This window comes from Armigeres subalbatus, chromosome 3 (genome assembly GCF_024139115.2).
Source record: "Armigeres subalbatus isolate Guangzhou_Male chromosome 3, GZ_Asu_2, whole genome shotgun sequence".
NCBI lineage: Eukaryota > Metazoa > Arthropoda > Insecta > Diptera > Culicidae > Armigeres > Armigeres subalbatus.
The window spans coordinates 235,025,665-235,046,420 of NC_085141.1; the positions used below are offsets into that span (position 1 = coordinate 235,025,665).

At 40.7% G+C, this 20,756-nt stretch overlaps 2 protein-coding genes across 8 annotated transcripts in view; both read left to right on the top strand.

The window, feature by feature from the left end:
• The window catches only part of LOC134220942 (bcl-2-related ovarian killer protein), a 147,430-nt gene that overhangs the window by 83,447 nt on the left and 43,227 nt on the right, over positions 1–20,756 (top strand). The gene's annotated exons all lie outside the window — the stretch shown is intronic.
• LOC134220940 (uncharacterized) lies at positions 7,986–20,054 on the top strand. The gene is made up of 3 exons (XM_062700080.1): positions 7,986–9,366; positions 9,434–9,699; positions 18,949–20,054. The coding sequence occupies exons 1-3, from the start codon at positions 8,190–8,192 to the stop codon at positions 19,240–19,242; spliced, it is 1,737 nt and encodes a 578-aa protein (XP_062556064.1). The 5' UTR covers positions 7,986–8,189; the 3' UTR covers positions 19,243–20,054.

Sequence of the window (20,756 nt, forward strand, 5' to 3'; positions counted from 1 at the left end):
AATCAATAGAACTGCTAACGCATGCCGAACAGCACATTAGCAGGTGGAAATCGCTGTTATTTTGCCTGTTCTTCTAATCTTCAGTTTCTATTCATTTCACAGTTGCCGCTGGCTTGCGGTGTCAATCGAATCTGTATCTTCATTACTTTCATCTACTCCCTTTCGCTTTGAGTAGTATTTTTCAGTAGATTTCAATTTTCATAAGAAGTTCTTTAAGAATTCCTGGACAATTTTCCCGTAGAATTCCCAAGAGGTTGGTCTAGTGGAATGCCATGCGAATTTCGGAAGAAATATCTGAAGTATCCTCGTGGTAATTTCTGTAGAGTTTGCGAAGGAATTTATTAAGTGTTCTTGGAGGAGTTTTTGGAAAAACTCCAGGGAGATATTCAGGAGAAATTCCTGAGGGGACTCCTGAAGGAGCTTCCGGAGAAATTCATGGAGGAACTTCCAGATGAGTTCCTGGAGTAGCCTCCGGAGGAATTTCCGGAGAAATCCTTGGAATAGCTTCCGGATAAATTCCTGAAGGAACTTCAGAAGAAGTTCTTCTAGGAACTTCCGAAGGAATTCCTGAAGGAACTTCCGGATGAATTATTAAAGAAGCTTCCGGAAAAATTCCTGGAGAAACATCCTGATGAATCCTTAGAGGAACTCCTGGAGGAATTCCTGGAAGAACTACCGGAGGAATTCCTGGAGGAATGCCTGGAGAAACTTCCGGAGAAATACCTGGCGGAACTTCCGGAGGAATTCCTGGCAAAACTTTAGGAGGAATTCCTGGATGAACTTCCGGAGAAACTCCTGGAGGAACTTCCGGAGGAATTCCTGGGGGAATGCTTGGAGAAACTTCCAGAGAAATACCTGGCGGAACTTTCGCAGGAATTCCTGGCGGAACTTTCGGAGGAATTCCTGGCGAAACTTTAGGAGAAATTCCTGGAGAAACTTCCAGAGGAATTCTCGGAGGAACTTCCGAAGGAGTTCCTGAAGGAACTTTCAGAGGAATTTCCGGATGAATTCTTAAAGAAGCTTCCGCAGAAATTCCTGGAGAAACATCCTGATAAATCCTTAGAGGAACTTCCAGAGGAATTCCTGGAGGAATTCCTGGAAGAACTTCCGAGGGAATTCCTGGCGAAACTTCCGAAGAAACTCCTGGAGGCACTTCCGGAGGAATTCCTGGAGGAACTTCAGGAGAAATTCCTGGAGGCACTTCCAGAGAATTCCTGAAGGAACTTCCTTAGGAATTCCTGGAGGAACTTCCAGAGGAATTTCTGGTGGAACTTATAGAGAAATTCGTGGAGGAACTTCTGGAGGAATTCCTGGAGGAACTTCCAGAGGAATTCCTGGAGGAACTTATTGAGAAATTCCTGGAGGAACTTCAGGTGAAATTCTTAGAGGAACTTCCGGGTAAATTGCGGGGAAATTCCTGGAGAAACTTCCGGAGGAATTCCTGGAGAAATTTCCGGAAAAATTCCTGGAGGAACTTCCGGAAGAATTCTAGGAGGAATTCCTGGAGGAACTTCTGGACGAATTCCTGGAGCTGGACGAATTCCTGGAGGAACTTCTGGAGGAACATATGTAGAAATTTTGGCTATCTCAGTCTTTACAACCATTAAACGATTAGCGTTTTACTCTGCCCGACGTTTCGGCCATTGGATGTGGCCTTTTTCAAGGGAAAAACTATATTTTTTGAGAGAATGTTTTGTTACAATGTTGCACAGTTTCAGTTACTTAATCTAATCTTACTTGGTCAATCGTTTTTGTCCTAATTTACATGTCGTTCTGGGTGTCGTATGGTCATAGTATTGGCTTCTAAATGTGTCATATATTAGTATTTAGTTAATATACATTGTTTTATGAGGTAATTCTTACTTTTGCGGTGTTTTAGTTATAGAACTTGATATTTTATCAACGGTCACAGTGCTCGACATAACAACGACTGTTTTGAAAATGGTGAATTTATGTTCATTAGTTTTATCCCGGATTCAAACTCTGTGTGTTGTTAATCTCATCTGTTCGTCTGTGCTTTCTACTCTTGTAGTTTTTGATAGTGTGTAGTATGCCAGCATATGTTGTGTTGAGATTATCAACATCTGTGCGGTAATTGACAGTGTGATTTGAGATGTGGCACATCTCTAAGATGGGGAGAGCTGAGGCTCTGCGAGAATGGTCTAGTATGCTTGTTTTAGTTAAGTCAAATTCATGGTCTTGATCAATAATGTGTTTCATCAGTGCTGTTGTTTCTCTTAGTCTAGCTATCTCATTATTTGTCTGTGTGGTGTTTACTTCTACGAGCTTTTGGTGTTTATTTATGTGTGTTTGATGTCCACTTAGTCGTGTTTTTAATTGGTTTCTAGTCATACCAATGTATGTGTTATCACATTTTTTGCATGGGATTTTGTAAATAACATTTGGTTGATGTGTTATGGGGACTGGATCTTTTACCCGTTTTAAGATGTTTTTAGTTGTTTTTACGGTACGGTATGCTAATTTTACCTGTGGATAGTCAATTTTTAGGCAGTGTGCGATGTTGGTGGTCAGCTGGGGGATGAACGGAATCGATTTGTAGGCGGTTTGTGTTGGCAGATGTGGATTTTGGATGCTGATGGAGTTTGGAGCGGAAGTCATGTTAACTGTTGCTGAATTGATGCTGTTCGGATCCATTTGATGTTGTGGTGATGTGGTTGAGCTATGTTGATGGCATGATGATGGTTGCGAAACAGGTGAAGATAGTAGGGCTGTGATGGATGATTGGTCGTAGGTTTGGTTATTGTCCTGGGTGTTGATGTGACATAGGATTCTGTTGATTAATGCTGCAGGATAGTTGTTTTGGCGAAGATTTTGAAATATGATCTGCTTTAGGATGTTCCAGTTTGTATTCGTTGTCAGTCTTATTACTCGGTCTATGTAGTTTGATGCTATGTTTATCTTCATTGTAGTTGGATGGAAAGAGTGGAAATTCATCAGTCGTCCAGATGCGATGGGCTTGGAATACCAGCTGGTGCTGAGAGTCTGGTCTTCGTGTCGGGTAATGAGCGTGTCTAGAAACGGAAGCTTGTTGTTGGATTCTTTTTCTACGGTGAACTGGAGATGTGGAGACGCTAATCGTTTAATGGTTTTAAAGACTGAGATAGCCAAAATTTCTACATAAAAACTATTTCCAGTCGTTTCCAATACCATACTCCTGGAGGAACTTCCGGAGGAATTCTTGGAGGAACTTCCGTAGGAATACCTAGAGGAGCTTCCAGAGGAATTCCTGGAGCAGCTCCCAGATCGGAAGCTGGAGAATTTCGGAGAATTTCTAATGCATGACATAAGCTCACGCCGATTACCAAAGGCGTGACGCCGCCGCCGCTGGCAGAAAATGATCTATCACGCCGCCGTCAATAAATTTTCAATCGGCGCACAGGAGTTGGTTTCAATCCATATTTACATAAGATATCTAGCAAGTGAGTTTCTGTACAGAAGAAGCTGCAGCCAAATGTTGTGCAGAACCTACCCAACAAACAATTTAAGCTGAACAAGCTAGTTTTTTAGCTGAAGAAGCTTATTTGCCACGAAACAAGCTCTTCTTCAGCTTCCAATGTTTGTTGGGTATTGACTAAAGTTAAGCGTAAGGTGCGAGCGTGCGGTTATGGTATTGAAGTTGAATGAAATAAATATGCCAAAAACTTGCTAATGAGTTATATCTTATTGACTGAAAGTTTTAACAGGATCGGTCAACTAGTTAATTTTCTACAGCGTTATTTACGTGATGCAATGTGGTGTGAGACACCCTTTATGAAAGAAATAAAACACTTAGGAATATGTACAGGCGTGAATCCCAAAATCCGCGTAAAAGCAAAGACCATGCTGAAGGTGGCTGGGTTCAATTCCCGGTCCGGTCTAGGAAATTTTCGAGCTGGACTTCCCTGGGCATGAAAGTACCATCGTTTTAGCCCCATACATATACGCAAAAATGATAACGTGGCTTAGAAAACTCGCAGTTAAATGTCAAAATGTTGATTCTGCGTTATCTGTATATATGTACTTATTATTTCCGTGGTTGCACCATCGAGTTTCAGCAAACCAGATGATTGGCGATATCCTAGTGAAGGTGACGTTTCGGTTGCTGAGATACAATAAATATTTTGTTGAGAATCAGTAATAACCGAAATTATCTGCGAAGTTCAGTTCTGAAATTTATTGAGCTACAGCGGTGCCCGATTTTGCTGAGTTCGAAAAAGAAAAACTCGAAAAAGTGTTTAGATGGGATTAATCGCTAATCGTAGAGGAGGAGGTTCGGTTGTGGGCACCCTTTTTGCTTAATCCACAACTTTGGCCCTGGTTGATCTTATGCCGACATTTGCATAGCAATGGAAAGCTAAACGTATAACCTTACTACTAGCAAATAAATTAGTATGATTTCATCGATTTGGAAAGCAATATTAACAATTTAGAAAATTTGACATTTTTGGACATTTTCATTTTGTGGTTCGGTTGTGGGCACCCTTGAAAACTTAGCTTAAAATAAAGAAGCATGAATAAAAACTATCCCGATTCAAAGACAAGGAATAGTTCATTCGTTCTAAAAGCCAGGAGACACTAAAAAACTCAAATCAATTCACCTAGCAGTGATGATGCCTCCCTCGGTGCATTAAGGAGGATGTTGAAAAAAATCACATAAGAAAGGTCTAAAATAGCACTTTAGGTAAATGGGTTTAAATTTTTCATTGATTTACGTTTTATTGGTATGCATCACAGTCAAAAAAAATCCTGATAAATCAAAAAATAATATTTTGGCCATAAATTTTGATCCCATAGTCCGATCGGAACAGCTTTCAATAAGAAACAATGGGAAAGCATTCCCCGTCAAATGCAACATGTTGCAAGCAAATCGATCAACGTTTTGTAACAAAAAGTGTGTGTTTCGTCCAGGGTGGGACGACCCTACGTTGTGATTATTTTTGATGGTGATTCTCCGGGCGACAATATAGAAAAACTACTGGTTTGAACTGGACTGGTTGATTTATTGCCTCCGAGAGGCAGCGTGCCTACTCGGAGGTTACTATTGCGAACACTGTACAGAACATTGATTTCAGAGTCGCCTTTTATAGGCGACTCTTAGTACGGATACAATATACAAAATTTGGGGACGTGTGCAAAACAATTTAAATTTAAATCTAATTGGACTATCTGCGCGCCAAACGATCAGTGTTGGCGCGCAGGTTGAAACAATAAACAGAACAGAAAATGAACAAAACGATGCACGCTGCTCTGTTTGGCGCGTTCTTTTCCATAGCCAGCAGCACAGCACAGCGACGATGACATCGGCACGATGTGTGATCGAACAGTGTGTGTACAATAACTAGACATTCCCAAACAAAAATCTATATACATAAAAATGAATTTCTGTCTGTCTGAACCTTATAGACTCCGAAACTACTGAACCGATCGGCGTAAAAATTTATATGCAGAGGTTTTTGGGGTCGGAGAAGGTCCTTAAATGGGGGCTCCCATACAATTGAAACCGAAATATTTGCATAACTCGAGAACTAATCAATTTTAGGCGAAACGAAGTTCGTCGGGTCTGCTAGTATTAAATAAACTCATTATTTCGAACAATGTCAACAACGTTATTAAAAATAAGTTGAGGGACAACTAAAACGATATTGAATGATTTATCAATAAAATGAGGGTGCCCATAACCGAACCAATAAGGGTGCCCACAACCGAATTTCGCAGCCTTTTTGGAATGTGAAGAAAAAAAATTTCGCGCTAAAATTTTGATGGCAATCGACATTGGGCCTCAAAATAGATTAAATTTACTGTGTAAATACGCATTAGAAATCACTTTTTTAATTAAATCACTTCAATTTATGACACTTTGAAAAAGGCCAAAAAAAACCTCCGTGTTGTTTTTCTTGTACAAAAAAATTATTTGTTTCTAGTTCAAAGTAGAGATGACCATCCGGTTTGATATTGAGCACAAAACATCATGCTATTATAGCAAACAAATGACGGTTGTCAGAATGACAGTATCTCTTATCAGTCAAAAGATACATAGGGGTGCCCATAACCGAACGGTGCCAACAACCGAACTTACTCCCTAGCAACTAGTTAATCATAAAATGAAAATTTGTTTCTGAGTAACCATCGAGCAGGCGTTGTGCAGTGCGTGTTTCAGTCGTCGCAAAGTAGTTAAGATATCGAATTAGTCTTCGGGAAAATACGTAAGACACGCGTTGCTTTTCCATTTTTGTATCATCATGAATATGGCGTCGTTCAAAAGAAATAATTGGTCGCTTACCAAGGCGATTTCCAATATATTTCCTTCCCAGCTAACATACTATTCCTTTCCAGTGCGCTCATGGAGATGCAGAGGATTCCTCGGTCTCTTGTAGCAATGAGTGTCGAACTAATTTTCCTCCCCTTATCCTAGCTGACTGTGAGGACGTGGCCGGCCTCGTTATTGGTCTTGAATTAAAGAAACTTCGAAGCATGTACAGTGAGAATAGCTTTCTAGTCCCGAGAAAACTATTCAATTGGTGAGCTGTGCATTATTTGTTGTTCCTTGGCCAATCACGACAAGCAACTACGATGGGTACAGTCAATCAAGCTAAGCTAAGCGAAAGTTGATTGAATGTAAACATGTTTCGAACGAATCGGATGACTGGCAATATTTCCAAAACAAACCACTACCATAAATCAACTATGAATTAGATGGAATAGATGGGTCTATCAATTACCACCGTGTTCAGAACAAATAGGGTAAAGTGCCGAATAGTGGAGCCCCAACCAATAGTGGGCCCTCCAGCCATTTTTGCATTATTACTGCACAATGTCAACATTTTGCTATGAAATTCTATCGGGAGAACCTACCTTACAGTCCTATGATTTGATTACATGCATTGGAAATGCTATGGAAAGTAAAATTAGATGATTTTTTACAATTCTATAAAAAAAAATAAACACGAGAGTGTTCATTATAGGAATATTTTGGGGGTCCATAATAGGGAAGAAGAACGTCCCGAAACGGGACATGAAAATCAAATGAAGTGTCGACTATAGGGAAGTAATTTCCTATTATGGACCCCCAGGGGGTCTACTATAGGGCGAATTCAGTTAGTCTTTAAAATTTCAATTTCAATGAATAACGTCGTGAATTTGGGTGTTTTATGTATGTATCGTGAAGAGGGGATGCCGAGCTTGTTGTTAGATATCAAGCAGAGTTAATATGTTGAAAATTTCTAAGCCTTATGACAAGAATAGCAAAATTCCGCTACTGGGGGGTCCACTATTTGGCAGTTTACCCTCATTGTTTTCAATAACTATAGTCATAAATCGACAACAAACACTTTTTTGGTAATTTCAAGCGCTTACGTCGCGTTTTTTCTTGTCTTCTACCCATGGAGAAGTAGGAACGAAACTGAAAGTATCTTCTCAATGACCATAGCTGGTTTTTGTATTCAACTGCACATTACATACCCCCAAATATCCCCACTGTACACACTTTCGACGACAAGGTACATGACCAAAATCGCACTGATTGTCACGACTTTTTTTCGAAGAGTGATTCAACTATACGGAACATGTCGGGAGAATCTTCCACCGCGACACGCAGTCAGGTTTCACTACAATTCAACGGTTGATAGGTTTGCTTTCGTCATTTCTTTTTGCTGCGCCCGTTGTCCTATAGGGGTTCGTAAACATGAAGGCCGACTGGTTTGGAACGAGTCGTGCTGCCTGGCGCCGCGCGTTTAACCAAAGAAAACAAAAATTGAATAAGTTTTAGCGCTGGAACGCAGCGGAAGGAGTAGTAGCAAGCGATATCTGGAACAAGCTGCCAATCACGATTGGCATTGTTACAGAAAGTGAGTAATATGACTTAATTGATCCACCGGAGTTGCTGAGTGGTGAAGTTCTATTTGTATACCGGACTCTTCTCGCGGACGGTGAAGCGTGCATGAGGTCTTTCAAAAATTTAAATACATTTTCGCGTACTCGCATTGGAGTGCTACAATGGAATTAATATGTTTCGAAATAACTTGAGGAAATTGTCACGGCGTGATCATTTCGGTTTGTTATATGTAGATTTTCGATATACTTATGGGATATTCATTCAGCGATGGTTATAAAAATGGAAACCATTCGGAATGAAGTCTTAGTTTTGTTAAAGGTTCGGGTCGGGAACGAGCTTCCAATTGCAACGGTCAAAAATGATTGGTGAAGTGATGATTATTGTTCTAGTTTCGATACAATCGACGCGAAGTGACGTTTTTGCAAGCAAAAGTATTACCCGTGCATTGGTGCCTCCTCGGAGGGATACGGAATACAAGAATTTATATACCACAACCACACCTCTCCCGGAAGTGATAATCAATCGGCAACCAGTGAGAACAACAACTGTTCCACCACAGGACTTCCCAGGATACTACTACAACCCTCCCACTAACGCATATATCCCTCCGGAGCAACCGTTTGCTGATGAACCGCAACCACCACCTCAGAGACCGCTCGCGGATGAGTATCCCTCTATCGATACTCAATACCTCCCTCCAGAAGAAGACTCTGATGTCCCGGATGATACTCCATTCTCGGACCCACCAGTAAACGACTATTTACCGCCACCTCAACAGCCGCCACAACGTGATGAAATTATTATTGTGACAACCGAACCAGGATATCAGTACAATCCCCCGAGCTCTGCAATACCCCCATTTGCGGACGAGGGTTTCTCTAATCCATCGACCGATACCGGTTATAACTACGATCGACCAGCCAATGCATACATTCCACCTTTTGGTAGAGCATTACGCGATGAAGTTCCAAACGGTTCTCGCCCTATAAGGTTGCAGCTAAACGATTTAACGTGTTTAGACAACAATGGAGGATTTTTCAGGTCCTCACTTACAATACAAAGTGCTATCGATAGTGTTCCTCTTGTGGATGTGACTAGTGATGTAGATTTAAGTGGATGTGATGTAAGGGTAGCCCAAAACAGATTACTAGTGGACATTGATTCTAACAACTTTGCAAGGTGTGGTGTTCAACAGTGTGGAGTGAATTCACGAGAACTGTGTTTGCGGTTGAGGTTTCCTCAAATTGCTGGAATGCGAACAGCTGCTGATTCAATTCTCACCCTACAGTGCAAAATACAGCAACGTGTCGTAGCCAAAACGCATTCCGTGAGACTTGGTGTGAACAATGACGTGCAAGAAAGAAGTGCATCCGGTACGTTCGCATACGGCGGGTCCCAGCGGCCCTTTCGGACGCAGCTGGGACTTTTTCGGAGGTCCGAGAACGGAAATGGTTTCACACGATCACTCGAACCCGGTGGATCGGTAGTGCTGGGAGAGGAACTGATGCTACGAACGCAAGTCCGCAGTGGAGATGGTGAGTTGCCTGCGGGCTGTTCCGATCAGAACAATACAGAAAAAATAAACAGATTTTCATTTTGTAGGCTGGAATTTCACCCGACTGTCCGATGTTGTTATGCAACGACAGTCTTCGGCTGGCAGTGTTTTGAACTCGGCAACCATCGTAACGACTAATGGTTGTCTGAATCCTACAATGCGAGCCATCAGCTCAGTCGCTCCGGTAGCAGAATCACCGCTTAGCTATCGGTTGGCATTCCGAGCGGCGATGTTTCAAGGGATGCGAAGCGGAGACGAAATGGTCATGCGAGTGCGGATAGTTGGCTGTGTTGAACGAAGGGAGTGCACCGTGGTATGTATTTTGTGTAAACGCCACTCTTGGCAGAACATTCAAATACTCTGAAGGCGTTGAGTTTTTGGGAGAATTCGTAACTCATCTTTCGCCTGGTCGAAACCTTGCACCATGCGCACCTCGCCTTTTGTATCCGTCGTATCACTATCGAGAACCATTATCTCTGGGGTATTGTCCAACTTACAAGCTACGGTCTACCACAGTCTTACAATTTTCGTGATATGAACGGTTAATTATATGGTTTACTCAATTACAGATAAAATTCCTAGTTCATTAACATATCCATCTCCATCTTCAACCTTTCAATCGATGGTTCTCATAACTTTTCATTCGAGAACCTTAAGTGCACCTTGGTCTTCCACAAGCATTGTAGCAACTTGCATTTCCTCCAGATTTAGCAATACTTTCAAATGCAACAGTTTCCAATCAATCCACGATTTGATTCCAGAGCTGTTCCAGATTCTATAGGGGACTGAGGTTATTGGAAAATTGTCTATAGCATATGACGAATCTAAACAAGTCGCATGACGGTCCAAATCTCATCGTTTTAAAGAATCAAGTTGAAAATGATATATTTCAATGCCATTCGGTACCGACCAGACTGGAATCTGGAGGACCGATGGACATTTTCAAAATTGAGTCAAACAAGTCATGTGACAAGTCAAACATCAACACCACAAAACAAAAATGAAAATGCGGTGCACATGATTCCAAAATCACTCATGATTGATAGGTCTGGCCTTATCGGTTGAGATTCGAAGGACATTTCCTGAACAACTCCATCGAACTTCAAGAACACATCGTTCATCTCGATTTCATCACTACCATTTCATGCCTGTTGAATATTAGGCACCAAGTAACATCATTGTGCCGCAACCCTCTACCAATTTCACCCCGTAGCCGTCAGTCACTTTTGTTACTAGTTTTCTGCATTTTTTCAGCAAGAATTACTCTTTTTGGTCTGTTAGCACATTGTATTCGCGACATTTTCACCGTATCTAGCCTTCAATCCAGTCCATCTGGTAGCACTTTCCTCTTCCAAATCTTTATAATTACACGGTACTGCGATCTAATCTATCTCGGTAGTTGGTCAATCCCTTTCTAGGTCCCCTTGAGATTTGGAGCTGGAAATCTGATGCCTTGCACGCATGCTCTCAAATTCATCACCATACCTCCCTCATTGTCTGCCAGTTGCCACATCACCATTCAGAGGCTTTTCGTTGTGGTACTATCATCTCTGGATTACTTCATAATCATTTGTGAGATATTTCTTTCGTTAGCAATTTAACTTCTTTTAAAGCTTCGGAGTGATAATTGGCGCTGTATAGTTGATCCAATGCTTCACGATCTCAATGTTACTTCTGGCGCTTTTTATTCGGGAATGTCGGCTAAGTCGGACGTTGCAAGCAAATCGCTTTTGTGAGCGAATGATTTTTGGGAGCACTTGCTATTGCAGTCAAATGTAGCAGCTTTTCACTTTTAGCAAATGAGGGAGGGACCCACGCGACGATGCAGTTCGGTGTTTGATATCCAATTACGAGGCCACCAGGCTCAAATTATGTACCGCAGGCATCTGTTGATGAACTCCTGCAGCCGTTAAGTGTTTTCTTCTAATGGAAAGATCATTTGGCCGAATGCCACTTGGTCAAAAAACATCTAGCCAAATTCCGTTCGAAGGAATTTAACGTTTGGCCGAAACAGTTATTAGGCCGAAAACGGTTTGGTCTAAAATGTCATGTTGCCAATAGCGACAAACACTCAGCGAACTGGACTATCGAAAATCATACGTGGCGCCTTGTGAATCATTGACAGATAAAACCACCAACATCGCTTCATATACGCAGTTGCCTATCCGTACATTCAAACGTCGATGGACATGTGATCTGCATACAAGAATCCCAATCCCGGCGTTCATGGTTCGAACCCAGTTTGCCGAACTTTAGTTTTTTTTTAAACAAAAATCATCTTTCATAAAACGTCATATTGAAATTCATACCGATTTCTTGTGGTAAAACTTTATAAGGTCTTTGATTAAATATCTTCAGGGAATCAACTTTTCTTGGATGCGCATGCGAAACAAGCGGCAAAAGAGAACCAACCGTACCACAAAGCTTTATTTTTGTCGGAGATAATAATGATAAAGATCCGAAAAAAATTGTCAGTAACAAAAAGAAGACAATTACGTTGCTAACTTTTCATCCCGTTATAATGCAATCTCTACAGCATATTTCGGTTTGGCGTTATCGTAGTTTCTACTTTTATGGAAATATTAGAAAATCTAACTCTGATTACAAAAATAGCATTGTATTCTCGGAAATATCAGAACATGCAAGGCAAAAGATTCTTGTCATATTGCATTCAGGTTCTGATGAAGGCTTGTTGCGAGGTGCGTTTGTCAGTAACAAACTCTGTTGATGACAAAGGGTATATTGTTAGGCGTTGCTCGAATATTGATTCCCTGAACATCTTACGTCCATTTTCGTCAGTGTACGGCCGAATGAGACATTAGACCAAACAGGTCAATTTGACCAGAAAAAATTAAAGGGGCTTGGAATTAGCTATCAGGGATAGTTTATCTATAGATTCACTTCAATAAGCGATGCGAGCTATGGGATGGTGATATATTAATGCACATTGGAAATGTTCTACTTACGTTACTCCCTATCGAACCGGGTGTTTATCAGAAACTCGATAATTTACTTGCCGACCGCAGAAAGTAAAACATGATTTATCAAATAATCGCACGATAGTTCTGCATGCGACAAGATCAACAAGCAGATATTTTATTTCGTTCGTGCAAAACAGAACAAACCCGACCGTATCATGCAAACTATCTGCGTACTGCACACAACACGATCAAACGAGTACCAAATAATGTTTTTGCCTTTCTCGTACAACAAAGTTGTACCGAAAGGCTATCATTTCACTCCAAAAACGAACTTTTTATAGAAGCCTCGGAGACCCATATTGTTATATACCAATCTACTCAGCTCGTCGAGCTGAACAAATGTCTGTCTGTCCGTGTGTAACTTTTCGTATAGTAATTCTTAACCGATTTCCTCGCAACAAGTAGCATTCGACGGGCGACAAACTCTAGTTGATCACTATTGAATTTCATAACGATCGACCGTTGCGCTTAAAAGTTATAAAGAAAATGGTACATCGACCCATATTAGCAACATATAAGGTTGGTGTCTTGGCTAAATGCGAGAAAGGCAGTATCACTACTCGGTGAATTAAGTTTTTTCTTACAGTTGCACTTCAATAAACTATTTCAGGTTATTCCAATCAATATAATAAATCGGAACCAGACACATTTTAATTTATAAATTTGATTCCTTTTCGATTCATTTTTTGCTCTTCGTTCCAAATTTATAAATTCCACAGACTGATTATCTAAACTAAGTTAGATAGTTAAGATAATTGTGAATTTTTTTCTCTTAATCGAACATTTTTAAAACATTTGATGTTTTTTTAAACTTAACCAATAATTTAAAGTCTTTTTGAATAATTTTATATATTTTTTAATCGTTTACTGCGAAAAAATCAACGATGTGTGCAAATTATAAAATAGAAAAATTATAATCAATTAAACAAACTCGAGTTTAACGTAACGTCACAACTCGGTGAAGGTTCCTGTGGACTTTTGCTTTTTGTGTGCACATTTTGGAAGGGGAAACACCAATAACAAAAGTTCCTCATAACAAGTTTTTCCTACCTATTGATCTTTTTCCACAATTTGGTGATTTATTTGACATTTCAGTCTGTATGTTGTCTTTCTCCAACGTTTCGATCATTATTAGATCTTTTTCAAGGAATATGCAATTTGATTTCAACATTACAAACATTGTGAATTTGATCGACATATTAGTTCTAGTTCAGCATAAAATATAATAGAAGTAAACGTCACATAAAATGACAAGCAGAAGAAAAAAATCAATTTTAACATACCCTCGGGAAACCCGGAACATATGATACATGAATATATGAACATATGAACATGATTGAACGACTCTTTTCTAATTTCTCACTTCTTATTTCTTACTTCTCACTTCTGGATTGTCATTAATCACTTCAAACTTTTCACATGCATAACATTCAGCTAAATTACATTTTCGGCCATATAATCGAAATACCTATATCATGACTAATTCGGCCGTACATTACGATCAGCCAAATAGCCTTTCATGACAATAGACCATTTCGGTATGGCATGTTCCGCCAAATTGCTCTGTCAAAAGACCATTTTGGCCAAATGGCATTTCAATTAGATGACTTTCTGCTAGATGGGATTCAGCCGAAAGGTTTGTTCGGGCAAATGGCATATTCGGCCAAACAACTTTCAGTCTAGTGGCCTTCGGCCAAATGACATTCGTCTGATTGATTTTTGGCCAACCAGCTCTTCCTCAACTGTTTGGTTTTCCAAGTGTTCCTTAAACTCGCAACGCAACTTATCGTACGCAGACAACTTTAAAATCTTCCTCTTGATCCACTCAGTCGCCAACTGCTACTATCTGCAAGAGCGGCTTGATCTCTTTGCCAGTTGTTGCTTGTTAAACCGCTTGACACTGGACCCTACTAAGTGTCCATCATAACCTTTCCATGAAAGAAGCAACCTACACATTCGCCTACAACCTGCATGGTACGACAATTGGGCGGTGAAGGATCTGGGAATTATTTCAGACACACAATTAACATTCAAGCAGCATGACTCGTATATTGTCGATAAAGCTCCAAAGACGCTAGGTTTTATTTACAGAACCGCTAAAATTTGAACCGAAGTCTATTGTCTGAAGTCTCTGTATTCTGTATGCCCTCGTTCGATCCACACTGGAATATTGTGCAGCTGTTTGGAGCCCGACCTACAGCAATGGCTCTGAAAGATTAGAATCCGTCCAGCGCCGCTTCCTTCATTTCGCGCTTCGGAAGCTTCCTTGGAGAAATCTATTCCAGTTGCCGAGCTACGAGAGCAGATGTAGTTTAATAGATCTCGAGCTGCTCCGCACCAGAAGAGATACCGCATACCGCAATCGATTGTGAAGCCATCTTGGAGCGGATCAATATCAACATTCAACAACATACGCTTCGCAACTCAACGAAATGCTTCGGTTCTGCGACGTCACATGACATTTAGTCGAATGACGTTTGATCGAAAAACATTACACCGAAAGGACGTTTAGCCAAATAAACCTTACTGCCGCTGCAAGCATAACAGTTCCATCTTTGTTTGATTTCTTATCTAAATGAGACAGTTATGCTTTTATAGGCAGATTGGGTTGCATGGACATTTCCTAGAAAATTAATTGCAACAAAGATGTTCTTATTCTACTCATGGATATTATTTCTTCTACTTAATATTCCTTCTCCCACTTAATATTTATTTACACAGTTAGTAATTACTTCAGAATAAATTTAACTTTTAACCATATTCGTTAATTTTACTTACTTATGGATCCTGTACACCTCGGGTGGTGCAAAGGGCCGACTTGAAAGATCTCCATCCTGATCGTTGCCCGGCTATCGCTTTAACCTGTTGCCAGGTTAGATTTCGGTCGACTTCTTTTATTTCTTTATTGAGGCTTCGCCGCCATGAGCCTCTGGGTCTGCCTCTGCTGCGATGTCTCGCTGGGTTCCAGTCTAAAGCTTGTTTACAGATTTCGTTTCCGCCCCTACGTAGAGTGTGGCCGACCCAGCCCCACTCAGGGCGCCCCACATATTCTCGTGATTGAGACGGTCGAAAGCTTTTTCGTAGTCAATGAATACCAAGTAAAGGGACTCTTGGAATTCGTTGACCTGCTCCAGAATGATGCGGAGCGTGACAATATAGTCCACACAGGATCTTCCGGCACGGAATCCGGCTTGCTACCGCCGGAGAGTCGCATCGATCCTGAATCCGGGCTAGGATAATTTTGCATATTCGTTAATGGAAAACCAAAAACTCAATTTCGACCAAATGGCAATCCGACTTAATGTATTAATATCCTTTCGACCAAATGTCGTTCAATGTAATGTCGAAGCTGCAAGGGATCGCGATGTTGACATCCAACGATTCGGTTCAGTTAACTCCATGGTTAAGCGCTGCCATAACAACCCACATATTGGTACACGGTCAATCGCGAATCTCATCGTAATCTCGTATATTACGATGAGAAACAGTAGCAGTGATAGAATACATCCTTGGTTCACTCAGGCTAAGACCCGGATGAAACCGTACAAGACCCCATAGCTTTCTGCATGAACATATTATGTCTCGATGAGGCCGATAATTTTCTCAAGAACTACCCTACCTCTTTGAACGCTCCATATATTCTCATGATTAAAGCGGTCGGAGGTTTTTTCGTAGTCAATGAAAACAAAATAGAGTCACTCACACACTCATGGGCCCTGAGCACCCCTCGGGCTTCTCAATTAGTCTTGATCTGGATTCTTGGGTGATTCTTGTAATTCATTGACCTGCTCCAGAGTGATACGAAGCGTGACAATATTGTTCATACAGGAACATATGAACGTTTGAATCGGTCAGTACCTGACTAGTGACTAGTCGCGTCTTTCGTAGGCATCTTCGTCCGCTTAGTTGTCTTGAAATGTCGTAGAGGAGAAGAATGTAAACGGTTGCAGTAGCTTTCTCTTGTTCATCGGTATGAGATTGTGCCCATGCTTGATTGTCCCGTGGGCGCTTCACTTCCTTCTTCGGGACTGAGTGTAATTGACAGGCTAAAACTCAAGCTCCTCTGTTTATTTATCACTCTATCACGGCTTTGGCTTCTCACCGCTCCTCTATCTTCATCCAGGTTTCACCGGTGATCCATTGTTTAATTAACCTTTTGTCTGTGCTCTGGGGTCAATATGACCCCAGGCCACTTTGAGTAGCTGCCATTCTTTTAGTTTTCAACCGATTCTCCTAATTTTTGGTAGTTAGGTAAAACTCGCCGAGATCTGTCTCCTAGGTGCAAATTCGCTTGAAAAATCTTGAAAATATGCGCTACAGTGTACTTTTTTCAAAAAACTTACGTTGTCTGTGCTCTGGGGTCAAATTGACCCCAAATTGAAATTGCTATAACCTTTTTTAATGTTTGGCCAATTTTGGATTTTTGGGGCTGTTTCGAAAGATAATTTAATCATCTTTCAGGTCGTTAACAAAAATTGTCTATAGGTGGGCGGGTACATTGCGAGGAGGGGTTTTCGTAAAAAAGGGTACTAAAACAGTGATTTTTCATGCTTATTTTACTTATATCTGAAAATCCTACCCATTTTGAACTGCACCTTTTCAAAAAGGTTATGCAGGAAGGCGTGTTCTTTGGCATGAGGCATTGATTAGTTTAGAGCTTGGTCGCCAGGTGGCGGTATATTTGAATTCATTAATTTAGACTACTCAAGTAATTCCGATATATGGAATTTTCCTCATTGTAAATATTCTTATCGCACAAATTTGAAATTTGTAAAGATGACATCTTCAACAAAGTTCATCTTGTGGGAATGGACTGTAATGTGACGGAATAAATAATTCGGAAATTTACAAATAGGCGGCGTTAGTGCAATATTCTTGCATATATGAAATATTGCTTTAGCTTGAGATCCCTCATACCTACACCCAAGTTGTATTCGGCAACATTGTTCAGGATGTTTAGCACTACAAAGCGGTGCTCAATATAATGAGCACTTCTTCCAATTTTTTAATTTGTGCGATAAGAATATTTACTCTGAGGAGAATTCTATATATCGGAATATCTTGAGTAGTCTAAAATAATGAATTCAAATATACCACCACCTGGCGGCCGAGTTCTAAACTTATCAACTCCTCATGCCGAAGCACATGCCTTCCTGCATAACCTTGTTAAAAAAGGTGCAGTTCAAAATGGGTAGGATTTTCAAATATAAGTAAAATAAGCATGAAAAATCACTGTTTTGTACCCTTGTTCACTAAAACCCCTCCCCGCGATGTATCCGTCCACCTATAGTCATATTACGACTTGAAAGATGATTAAATTATCTTTCGAAACAGCCCCAAAAATCCAAAATCGATCAAACAATAAAAAAGTTATAGCAATTTCAATTTGGGGTCAATTTGACCCCAGAGCACAGACAACGTAAGTTTTTTTGAGCACAGACAGAAGGTTAAGTGTGCAGTTCGCTCAGATTATTCTCGTTGGTAGCGATGAAATAATCTTCGATGGCTTATCTGAAGCATGAGTTCCCAGTTTGAGTTCCCAGTTTTTCAATGTAAGACGTTTTCAATGTGGCATCTTCTAATCAGCGTGTGTTGAATCGACGTCAGACTTCTTTCCTCCTGCCGACGGATCCGTGCAATACACAAACGTATTTTACCGATGACAAAGTGATGATCATATGTGATATCGGCTTCCAAGCATGTAGGCTCCGTTGATATAGATATGGTCGATTTGATTCGCGCGGCCGTCTCTAGAGACCCACCCACGAGACCTTGTGAACCAGTCGAGGAAAAGCGATCTCCCAATCACCAAGTCCTTGCTACCACTGTGCCTTCTGCTAACAGCTCTCCATATTATGAGTTCTAATATCCGGGCGATCTCCGCATTTAAGTCGCCCGTACAGAACTTCAGATTTTTAACTACATTGAGTTGACTTTTGAAATTCTCTCTGTCTTGCTTGGTGCGTAAAGCCCCAAACCCAATACAACGGAACGGCGACGGAAACGGAAGATTTGACAGTTAGCCCATATATTTTCTGTCAAATTTGCCGTTTCCGTCACCGTTCCGTTATATTGCGTTTGGGGCTTAACATTGGATTATCCTTTTTCGATTGTTCACCTTTCCGCATAGTCTTCTCTACCTGCAGCGCCACGACGTACAAATTACAGAAAAGTACGTCGTCGTTGGGGGAAACTGGAGATACATCATTTATGAGCGTCGGATTCAGAGCTCTACAATACAACAGGCGTAGATAACAAGGTAATCAGTTCGATACATTGTCGTAGAACATGCGAGACTGAGCGACTTCCGATTCCAAGTTGCTTCCAACCGTGATCCTTTCTTCGTCGCTATAATGGAGTTTACAGGCGGTTTATTGGATATGCGTAAATTTTCTGTCTCGCCAACAGTTCTTAACTACGTTACTACAATGAAAACTCAAGAAAAACGTTACGTATTTAGTGATTGGTTACACTGAATTTGATTGATCAATTAGTAAAAAATCTGCCTACACTCAGCAATAGCAGTTCTTCAAACCCCTCTGCCATTAGACAATAGTTCATAATCCCTCTTCTATTTCCAGGAAAATTGCTCAACCGTTCGCTCTAAAAGAGATGCCGCTGGCAATTCGACCGCAAATGCTCCCGACGAGGACGAACTCCCATCGGAAGTGGCATCCATTTCGTTCCGAATTATGCTACCGTCGAACTCGAGCGTTGACCTTCGCACTGGCGCTGAGCCAACTTCGTCGTTTCTCACGCTCTCGTTAGCGGTGGTCATTTCGGTAGTAATGCTTGTGGCGCTAATCGTGCTCATTACCGTCATAAAACTGTACCGAACGAAGCCACTGCACTACGATGAGTACCGATCGGATTAAGTGCAATAAAAGACATCACCTCGCGATCGACTCGATTGCCCCATGCCACAAGCGAAAGCGAACGTGAACGACTAGCTAGTAGTTGGGTGGTGCACATTGCAATATGTAGCTCTCAGCACATGCTGTTGATAGACACTAGGGTGTCACCGAAAGGTGTGATAATGAAAAAGTCTTTGTGTTTAACCCTGATAATCATATAATAAACATATGCACAATTCATTTAAAGAACAAAGTGATTCATAAAGAAACTGAAACAATGGTTATCGTAAAATTATCTCAGAAAGACCTCTCTCTTTATGTTTGAACACCACGACTTTTTTAATTTTAGGCTATTGAGCACACCCTAATCATTATCTTTGAAGGGGATTGCGCGTTTGTACTTTATACTGGAGACGGGTCATAATAGATGCAATAAAATAAAGAGTCAACCCAATCACTAAACAGTGTTTGCTACTAAACAGATAGAAAAAATTGTATTTATTCATGGACTGTGGTTAATGCAGTCAGTGATGGGATAAATAAGTTATTATATTTATTACATGGTGCTGAGGAAAAATGCAAGTATGCGCGGAGGCTGTAAAAACTGGTAGCTGAATGAAACCTCCTGAGAATTATATTACTTCATCAACGTCGTGTATTTGGTATGTAGGCTTAGCGCAGCGTCAGCTGGTGGCGTAATAAAAAAATGAACAGGAACGAGAAACGACAACACAAGCTTTTCCACTTTTTGTTGTTAAATTAATTGTATATTTATTCCTAACTGTAACAGAGTTCAATCAGTGCGAATAAAATCTATTGAAGTGAAGCTTTAATTTAAGTGTGTTTTTTTAAATAATTTCCTGAGCGCCACATTAGGCGCACATGGCTGTTCAGAAAAATATGTATCCTTAGCGATCGCCATGACACTAAATGATAATATGAAAGTTCGAACATGTTACTGTAATTTCTCTTGTAGATCAAATGTCTTACAGAAGAAATAAAGAAATTCAAATGTAGGCAGTATGATGCCCAACTATAAGACAAGACCATAATGAAGATTGCTGGGCTCGATTCCTGGTCTAGTCTAGGAAACTTTCGGGTTGAAATTTTTTTCGACTTACCTGTTTAACTGCGAAGTTTCAAAGCTAAATTGCCATTTCCATTCGTCCAGGGAAATCAACAAAATGTTCAACCGAAAAAAAATTCAAAGAGCGGATCGGGAGTCATATTTAGCTACTTTCTACATGACCAAGCGTTGTAGCCGTGTATATTACCATAACAAAGATTGTTGTGGCCAACTTTCATAATTCTTGATCTGAAAAAAAATTACATGACAATAGTGGAACAAAACCAGCTCAAGCCTCCTTTTCCCTATACTTCATTCATTTTTTGCGGAATTCATAACTACTCGATGATCATACCCGCTCTTATGGATCGTCTGGCTCGCAGCCATCGGCCGTCACAGTTGGAGACCGTTTCGGAAGCGTGTGAGAAAAGCAATAAATTATTACTAAAGCTGAGCGACACCAGCCTGT